The 9,906-nt window shown below is 50.5% G+C and overlaps 1 protein-coding gene across 1 annotated transcript; it reads left to right on the top strand.

The window, feature by feature from the left end:
• Positions 1-6,497: 6,497 nt before the first annotated feature.
• On the top strand, positions 6,498-9,797 carry LOC136449878 (glyceraldehyde-3-phosphate dehydrogenase B, chloroplastic-like). The gene is made up of 7 exons (XM_066450105.1): positions 6,498-6,790; positions 6,905-7,015; positions 7,924-8,085; positions 8,205-8,372; positions 8,483-8,705; positions 8,811-9,267; positions 9,380-9,797. The coding sequence occupies exons 1-7, from the start codon at positions 6,713-6,715 to the stop codon at positions 9,510-9,512; spliced, it is 1,332 nt and encodes a 443-aa protein (XP_066306202.1). The 5' UTR covers positions 6,498-6,712; the 3' UTR covers positions 9,513-9,797.
• Positions 9,798-9,906: the final 109 nt, after the last annotated feature.

Here is a 9,906-nt window from a genome sequence, read left to right as displayed (position 1 = left end):
ATTAGACACTAATTGCCAAATACAAACAAAAGTGCTACAGTAGCCAAAATCCCAAAAAAAAAATTTGGATCTAAACGGGGCCTAACATATGGCAACGGTTCTGGTACTCCCTTTTTTTAAATAGCACGAATCTCAAAGTAGACAATTAAAGAAATTAATTATTTTCTATTATGTTGCCCCTAGGTCCCGCCTGGGCCCAGCCCGTCCAAGACCAGCTGAGCCCAGCCCTCATCCAGAAGGGAACTAATGTCTGTGGAAGTCTCCCGAGACCGTGACTCCGTATTGACGGGATTATTAACTTTTTACTATTATATCAAATAGTCACTCCTAAGATAGCACCTTAACGGCTGCCACTACGTTTTTAGCCGCACACAGAAAAACTGATACAAATTTACCACATTTGCTTGCGTGGCATGCCAGCCACGCACGCCAGCGTGGATATGATCCTACGAGTCATGCGAAATGTCCCTCCTGCCCCTCCCTTCTTCATGTACACTAGCGCAAAAATGAAAAACTACAGGGCGTTCTTTGCAACTCAGCGTTGCTGACTAGCATGCTATTTGTTGACCGCACAATTGACCCTGGTTGACTGAGATATGAGTCGTCCATGAAGCATTCAATGGCCACGGATGACTTCTCCTTCCTTTGCTCTCCAGAAAACTCCCCACGCAACGCAAGCCATGGCGGCCGAAACATGGAAGCCATATGGGCGCTCCCCGATCTCCAACTACAGGATACGGTAGAACATGTGAAGCGGCTCTCCGGCACCGAAAGACGAAGGCGATCCCATCAAGCTAGTTCTTGACAGCTAGGCAACGATGCTGGCGGCGAACCTCGGCAAGATCAAGACACCTCTGTCGGAGTCCGCGAAGAACACCTCCGTCGTGGCGCCTTCTTCCTGCCCGTGGAACGCCACGTCCGCGCGGCAGTAGAGGCACGTCGCCTTAGGGCCGCACGCATCGTAGGGCCGTGCGTCCAGGCCCCAGTAGGTCGGGGGCCTACCCGACGACTTCTCATCACCCTTCATTATCACGCCTGGCGCACCAACCTCCCCAGCGCTCTCCTGGACGACGTCGAGACGGCGACGACGGCCGTCGGCCTGGCCTGCAACACGACGCGCAGGAGGTATGCGTGCGTGGGCCCTCTGATTCCATACCTGTCCGGGTCAGAGGGCACGACGAGCACCACCGTGAGTCCCGCGCGCTGGCACATGAAGAGGAGCTTGATGAGACGGCGTGCGCGGCGAGGAACGCAGACTCCGGCGTGACTAGCCCGTGGTCCTTCGTCATGGTGGTGACGATAGTGACGTTGAAGCCTTTGCTAAGGCGGACGTCCAAGCCACGAGTCCCGGTACTCATCACGTCGCTCACGGGCCAGCCACGCATGACGAAGTGCTCCAGGACATGGCCTCTGCCATGTCCATCTCGACGAGCTGCTCCGGCGTCTGCGAGAGGAGGAAGTCGACGTCGTAGTCGACCCCAGTGAGAGTCTACATGACGGCGTCGTCCTGGGAGGCGAGCTCGGCGAGGAGGACCACGTCTTCTGGTACTTTGCCTGGTCGCCCACGCAGGAGCTAAGGTCGCGCAGCACGTAGGGTCGTCGACGGCGCCGCCCCCGGTGCCGACTACTCCACGGTCGCGCAGCACGTAGGGCCGTCCGCGACCACCCTCAGCAACGCACGCCGCGGGGATGCTGCCTGTCCACGCAAGTTGCGGCGGGGCCCTCCTCCGCTCCAGGTTCGAGGACTCGCGCGCAGGGCTCGCGCTGTGGCCGCACTGCTGGGCCACGCCCCGCCGACCGTGCTCTGCTGCTCCCGCGTCCACATCGAGGAAGTCCTTGAGCCTGGCAACGGCCTCCACGACTGCGCGGAGCTCGTCAGCGTGAGCGAACCCGCACGAGCCGGCGGTGCGGACGGCGTAGACGTAGAAGGTGACGTGGACCTTTCGGAACTTGAAGCGCACCATCTCGGGGCTCCCCGGGGCCGCGCGGATGAGGCGGCGTCCGACGTCGCCGAGCGGGACGACGCCCGGCCACGCCGCGTCCGCGACGGCCTTCATGGTGGCGCCCTTGGAGTTCTTGGTGCCCAGACCCAGGGTGAGCATGTGCCACGCGTGGTGCGCCAGGATGGCAAAGTTGGTTCGAGGACTCGCGCGCTGCGGTGGCCGAGGAGGGGGTGGGGGTGGCGCGGAGGAGGTGCGGGAGCTCGAGCGGCGCGGCGCACGGTACGGATATTTTCCGACCGTATTCGAAACCGAATCCGTTTAGAGGGGTTGAGATCTGTCCGTATCCGAGTCCGGATATCCAACATCCGATACCGTATCCGTATCCGAATACTCAAATCACATATTAATGATGTCGATATCCAATCGTATCCTATCCGACATAGTTGACATTATCCGTATTCGAATCCGAATCCGAACAAAAATATGAAAACAAATATAGTATCGGTGATATCCGTCCGTATCCGATCCGTTTTGATCCCTACTTTTCAGATTGTTGACTGGCTCAGAACTGACCATACACTAGTCAGTTCAGTAGCCTGAAACTGCAGTTACATTGGACACATACTGTACTTACAGTATAGTACATCCTACTAGTAATCAGGTTGATGACTGAAAAGTGGCAAATGACAATCATCTACCTGCTTCAATTCCATTCCTGATTAAACAAAAACCGTTGTTCCACTTCCACAATGGACTGGAAGAAAATCGCAGTTTGCAGTCAAATTTCGCCTACAAATGTTGATGTTACAGCAGTGACATCAGGGCTAAGGAAGGTGTGCGTGCTTTTCTGAATGAAAGCGTGCTTCGGAATTCTGCGTCGATAGGATTGATGCTGCTGCATTCACCGAGTTGCTGTCCAAAATTTGCACTGAATTTGTGTCGACTTCAGGGTAATCAATCACGTATTTTGATACGACACCACATATTATAACAAAAGTAAACGATACTCCTGCTCATAGTATACCAAGCTACTCCCTCCCTCCTCCCAAAAAGAAAGCATGTCTCACCCGGATCCGGCCTAAGATTCAAAATCTGTCCCATATATGCATATATCTTTCCTGATCTGGAGACAGTGATGTACATGATCTGCTAATCACCTACTCCTACTCCTACTAGTACTAAAATCTGAATATACTTTGTCAGGTAAATGGTACCATGCATGAACGAGGATAGCATGGTACTGTATCTTTTTCTCATGGCAGTACCAGTACCTTAGGTAAAAAGGAATCATCTTTCTGTATGGGAAACATCAGTAGGATGGATGGCCAATCATGATCATAGATCATACTGGTATCTACACTCTCCGTAGATTATTTTCTGCGGCGGGGCGCGGGCGGGCGCCTTCCCCGGCCGGTGGCGCGTGGGGGCCATGGGGGCGCGGACTGCCGCCTCCCCCGGCTGGTGTGCCCTGCGCCGCGGCGGCCGGTGGCGGGTGGTGCGGTGGGGGCGCGGACGGAGGGGGAAGGAGGCGCGATGGGGGCGATGGGGTGCGGTGGCCGATGGCATGGGGCTTAGGCGGCGCCGCCGTACTCCTTGCCGCAAAGCACGAACAATTGGATCGGGGGAGGAGTAGCGATCCTCGCTGGAAACGGCGCGGCGTGAATACGGAGTCACGACGTTAGTTCCCATCTGGAAAAGGGCTGGGCTCGGGCTAGTCTTGGACAGGCTGGGCCCAGGCGGGACCCAGATGCAAAATAATATAAAATAATTAATTTCTTTAATTGCCTGCTTTGAGATTCGTGTTGTAAAAAAAAGGAGTACTGGAGCAGTTGCCATAACATATTCCATCTTCTATTTCTCAATACTACTACATCCGTTCTAAATTATAAGACGTTTTGGCTTTTTTTAGATATGTTGCATTTACTACTCACATAAACATATACTAAGTCTAGATACATAGCAAAAAAAACAATGTATCTAGAAAAGATAAAATGTCTTATAATTTATAATGAATTTAGTAGCATTTTAGGAGAAAAATTTGTTGTGTCGGATCTCCTATCATATACTTATGATTATAGATCTCCTAAACACAACCCCATCTCTCCGAAATAAAAGGAGAGACCATATTTTCTATATTCGTAAAGAAAGAGTAACTCCACTGTATCTATTATATTACATTTTCTACGAGTTATTATAGATTATAGAAGATAAAACCATTTCAACATATAGAAGAGGTGTAACCACTAATTTTTTCATCCTATTGTGTTCATGGCTTTAGCAAACACCCTCATTCCTTCAACCTATTTCTATGATGCACACCAACAAAATTCAGCCTTGCTCTACTCCTTTTTTTAGACATTACTTATACCCTTTTCCCCTAGTAAAGGAGTCTCCATTAACTAGATAGAGGTCAGTCTAGTTTATATGAGATAAAAAATGAACATCGGCGCCTATCTCAACCGCACTGTTGAATGCGTTGTACATATAGAATGAATCTCTTGTGCAATTGAACACATGTAGTTGAGTCACTAGATCCTTTGCTAGACTTGTAGCATAGACTCTCGTAAAGATCAGAAGATGTATAGTCTGAGATGCTTACTGGCTAGGATTATAGATGAGGTTATATTGTGGAATGTGGATTGTCCAGGCTCTTGAGAACACTAATATAATTAAGTCTGGTTGCTCTTATGTGCACATTTACCTTAGCCACCCAACATCATAGCCGAAGAAAATGGTATAGAGATTATCAATGGCGTATGTAGTGCTTCTCCTCTCCTCCTAATTCCAATACGTCCATTTATTCTAACTTTAAAGTGTTGCAACTAGGAGAAATGAAAAATGAGTTTTTTAAATGATCAGGCATGAGACAATGTCTATTTCATTGATAAAGGAGATTTTATAAGCCAGAAAGCCGGGGGAGCAACAAAAGAGGTTATTATCACGCTATTAGGGCCGCTAAGTTTTTGCACCTATTGTCACCCACTTTGGGGTCTCATCCTTGTTTATCGCTTTCAAATCTATCATTATTGCCCTTTAGGTTGTATCACTCTCACATTCCTTTCTTTCTAAAACTCTCATGTAACGAACAAAGTTAGACTATTGATGGATTTTTTGTGGAGCAAACCTTGTGGAGATGAGGTTTGTCCACCATTCATGCACCCCTGTGCAAGGGTACCATTTTTTATGGCTGGAGTTTTAGTTAGGCAAGCCAGGTCACAAAAAGGCTCCACATCCTCTTTGTGTACTGGCATTCAACAAGTAAGGTGGTGCAATGATTTCATCACTTGGTGACATAGATTGCATGACAGGCTATATCACCATCCACTCGGTAAGCCTATCGATTATCGAAAGACGTTATTGTAGGATTATCCATGCAAATAATTTGCACTTCAGCGCTGCCCAAGCCTTCGAAATGTCATTTGAGTGATTTGCTTTGGGAGCAGGTAAATTGGGACTTGTATACAAAGGTTGATGTGTATATGCTATCTGCAGTTAGCTTCCAAACAATGTCATCATAGTGGCCTAGATGAAGGTTGACAAACTTTTTTGAGGTAGTTTTTTGTGCCATTTTGGATATTGAGGTTCTTGGGTCTGGTCGTCGTTTAAGGCATCAGGCACAGTACATTTGTTCGACCTTTAAAATTACATAAAAGCGCAACATGAAGTGCTTCGGTCGTTACCCTGTAGCCTGTTACTAGAAATAGGTATGTGATGGTGGAGCAGTTTATCTGGTTTATTTCTTCGGTGAATGAGACCTAAGCTCTATGCGGAGTAATTCCTCCGTAGGTTGCTTCTTAGAGAGACCACTGACCTTGGCCGACAAGTTAGGTAAGCTTTGGGGAGGGGGGGATGAGGTTTCAAATATAATAAAAGTAAAATGGAGAAAGATAATAGCCTCCATCATTATATTATATGGGAGAAAACTCGAGCCACGGGGGAGAGACGTCTCCATGGTGTTTCATTAAGAAGATGAATTTCTCACGTAGCTCGAGAAAATCCCCGATTACAACAGCACCTGCATCTCCGTGAGACGGGACAACACATGCATCTCCGTGAGATGGGATGGCCACAGATCTGTACTTTAGTGTGGTACAAACGAGGGGATTTTTTTATCCTCATACTTAAAATTTATCCACATGAAAAATCGAACTCAAGACCTAAAGGGTGCCGCTGGAGCCATCTAATAAGTTGGGCTAGAGGACCTTTGGCAAGAGTTCAGACGGCACTCAAGAAAGGAGGGTTATGACCAATCATCCAAGATGGGTAAAGTACAATTTTCATCCTCAAAGAATATCAGGAGGGTTGTGAGCAATGACACAAACTAGTCCCTGCCTCTCATGTACAAATATTGATCACTCGATCGAACATATCTGCGTACTGATGGCCCCAGAATTACAGATCACACAGGTCACACAAAAAAGAGAGGCGTACATCGTTCCGATCAATCAACATGGCAAAAAAGACAAGAAACTATGAACCAGGAACAGCGACGCACAGTGAGGATATTTGCCCGCTCTCCTACCGCCGGGCAGGCCGCGACACATCGGATATCGCCCCGCCCGAACGGGTGGCTGCGGCGCATGCAATCGCCTTATCCCCCCGCCGCCCCGAGGCCACAAGCGCAAGCAGTGATCACGGGCTCACGGCGCCTCCTCCGCGGCCACGACGCTCCGGCAGGCAGGCAGGCAGGTAGCACATAAATACGGAGCACCACCGCCCGGTTCGGTTCCGTCTGGCTACCATCCCTCGGCATCCGGCAGCAGCGCGCCATGGCCACCCACGCAGCTCTCGCCGCCTCGCGCATCCCCACCAGCGCCCGGCTGCACAGCAGGGCGGCGTCCAGGCAGGTACGTCGTGCGCGCGCGCGTTCTAGCTTGCTATGCCGTACGTGGACCGTGGTAACAAGCGGCCGGAGATGAACATTTTTTGGCTTCCTGATGATGGGTAATGTTGGTGTGCAGAGGCTGGACTTCGCCGACTTCTCCGGGCTCAGGCCGGGATCTTGCTCCGTGAGCACGGCCGCGAGGGAGGCGTCTTTCTCCGACGTCCTTGGCGCGCAGCTCGTCGCCAAGGTACCTTATACATACGCAGCTAAGACATCCTGCAGTTTCTGTGTACCTAGAGCGCGTTCATGTAGAACTCAAAAAAAGAAAAAGAAAAAGAAAAAGAAAAAGAAAAAGGAGCGCGTTTATGTAGCAGTACTACGTGCTTTGCAGCTGCAGCGTATATAGTAGTATCTGCTTACGGTAAAAACGTAGTGTACACAGATCATGGAACCGCTGAATATCTGACCGTCAATGCGCACTCACCAAAAATACATCAGACAGGCAGATAGTTTTGTTATATATGGCTGGTTTATCTGACTCATCTGTTCTGTCGATGGTAAGGAAGAGTAGATCCGGGCAAAGTAGTAGTGCTATTCATCAATTAATCATCATGGATTCATGGATATGCTAATAATCTTCTACTCTTGTTCATATGTACAGCTTACTATCGAAATTACTAGCGCGAGCTCCTAATATACACTAATACACCATGTTTGAGTTCTTGATATGCTGGATGCATGATAGTTTGATCTGTTCATTTGTTAAAGATTCACGTAATAACATCGTGCCAATGGATCCAAACAAGAACGGAGTCTATTTTGTGATATCATGACTCCAAGACTCCAACCGTGGCCTTCAAGGCCTTATAATGACCACGAGAAAGACGACACACTTGTCATGCTAATTGGGTACTTCAATCAATTAACCAACAGTTAGTATTAAAAAAACAAGCAACACTAATTGGACAACCAACGCGTACTCCTATATTTTCACTGCAGTATTGTACAGTCAAGATACACCCTCCCAGAGTCCCAGTTTTGATTTGTGCAAGATTTGGCTTCATTCAGCTTATACAAGCATGCGACTGTACAGTGTACACGCTGGCTATGGAAATGGTCCTGAATGATTCCTGCTTGCTGGTTACCCTGTGACAGGCCACCGGAGAGAACGCCGTGAGGGCGCCCGCTGAGGCAAAGCTGAAGGTCGCCATCAACGGCTTTGGCCGCATTGGCCGGAACTTCCTCCGGTGCTGGCACGGCCGTGAGGACTCCCCGCTCGACGTCGTCGTTGTGAACGACAGCGGAGGCGTCAGGAACGTACGTGAAGATCGATGCCAACTGAAGCTGCCGCACTCGTATTCAGAATTTCAGACGCTTGCCATGAATTCTGACAGAAATTTGCATTATATTGGTGCGTTTCTTTTTCTTGATTTCAGGCGTCTCACCTTCTCAAGTACGATTCGATGCTCGGCACCTTCAAGGCTGACGTCAAGATCCTCGACGACATGACCATCAGCGTCGACGGCAAGCCCATCACTGTCGTCTCCAGCAGGGACCCTCTCAAGCTTCCATGGGCTGAGCTCGGCATTGACATTGTCATCGAGGTACAGAAACACAGGATCCCCACTCCCCAGTGCAAAAATGTGCGTCCATGCATGCTCCAGTCGCTGCCGACGCAGAAAGACTGACAGTGTTTTAAAACTGTGTCGTGAAGGGCACCGGAGTCTTCGTCGACGGCCCCGGCGCCGGCAAGCACATCCAGGCCGGCGCAAAGAAGGTCATCATCACTGCTCCGGCCAAGGGCGCCGACATCCCGACCTATGTCGTCGGTGTTAACGAGGGCGACTACGACCACGGCGTGGCCGACATCATCAGCAACGCTTCCTGCACGACCAACTGCCTCGCGCCATTCGTCAAGGTCTTGGACGAGGAGTTCGGTGAGAGCTTGGTTCCCTGGTCACCACAGTCGTCTGGTGTACATGTGCCGGAGGGAGAGAGACAGAGAGTCAGCTGACTGTTTTTTTGATACGAATACGATGCAGGAATCGTGAAGGGGACCATGACGACAACTCACTCGTACACCGGCGACCAGAGGCTGCTGGACGCGTCCCACCGTGACCTCCGGAGGGCCCGCGCGGCGGCGCTGAACATCGTGCCGACGAGCACGGGCGCCGCCAAGGCCGTTGCGCTGGTGCTGCCCCAGCTGAAGGGGAAGCTAAACGGCATCGCGCTCCGTGTGCCGACCCCGAACGTGTCCGTGGTGGACCTGGTGATCAACACCGTGAAGACGGGCATCACGGCGGACGACGTGAACGCGGCGTTCCGCAAGGCCGCCGACGGCCCGCTGAAGGGCGTGCTGTCGGTCTGCGACGTGCCGCTCGTGTCCGTGGACTTCAGGTGCTCCGACGTGTCCTCCACCATCGACGCGTCGCTCACCATGGTCATGGGCGACGACATGGTCAAGGTCGTCGCCTGGTACGACAACGAATGGGGCTACAGGTAAGAAGAAGCGATCGATTGCCGCACGATCCTAGTCTACACAGCTGAACATATATATGCATGCATGGATGGCACATTGTTGCTGACGCCGGGCTTTGTTGGGTACGTGCAGCCAACGCGTGGTGGATCTGGCGCACCTGGTGGCGGCCAAGTGGCCTGGCGCGGCGGTGGGCAGCGGCGACCCTCTGGAGGACTTCTGCAAGGACAACCCCGAGACCGACGAGTGCAAGGTGTACGAGGCATGAGGCCCCGTTGTTGTAGGCCAGGGGCCGCCGTGTGCTCAGAATTTCACTAGCTTGTCCCGTGTTCTTCGATAGAGAATATACAGATTTATTCGCCGAAAGAGACTAGTAGAAGAAAAATGTGGCGTTTTCTGTGAGGTGTATGTAATCACTGAACTCGTACAGGCTTCCGCTTTTCATTTCCTGTTGGGACTCCTGTAATTCTGGAGTGTGTATTTATTTCATCAATCATGCCAACTTGATCCATCATACTTACTAGTAATAAGTATATGTAAAGATTTCGTGTCACCAGCATTTTTTTTGTTATAATCGCTTTGCTTGCAATTGCAACCAGCACTCCCTTAAAAAAGAGATGGAGTTCCATGGTACCCTGATTGCCGTGACTGGAACCGCAATC

Source organism: Miscanthus floridulus, chromosome 1 (genome assembly GCF_019320115.1).
Source record: "Miscanthus floridulus cultivar M001 chromosome 1, ASM1932011v1, whole genome shotgun sequence".
In the NCBI taxonomy this organism is placed as follows: domain Eukaryota; kingdom Viridiplantae; phylum Streptophyta; class Magnoliopsida; order Poales; family Poaceae; genus Miscanthus; species Miscanthus floridulus.
Note: the sequence above shows the minus strand (reverse complement) of the source record. Positions and strands in the feature narration are given on the sequence as shown.

Bases quoted from the DNA above. Each gene is read 5' to 3' on its own strand.
- LOC136449878 (XM_066450105.1), top strand. From the start codon at position 6,713: ATGGCCACCCACGCAGCTCTCGCCGCCTCGCGCATCCCCACCAGCGCC. The intron at 6,791-6,904 runs GTACGTCGTGCG...GTTGGTGTGCAG, and splicing joins GCAGGGCGGCGTCCAGGCAG to AGGCTGGACTTCGCCGACTT. The intron at 8,086-8,204 runs GTACGTGAAGAT...TCTTGATTTCAG, and splicing joins ACAGCGGAGGCGTCAGGAAC to GCGTCTCACCTTCTCAAGTA.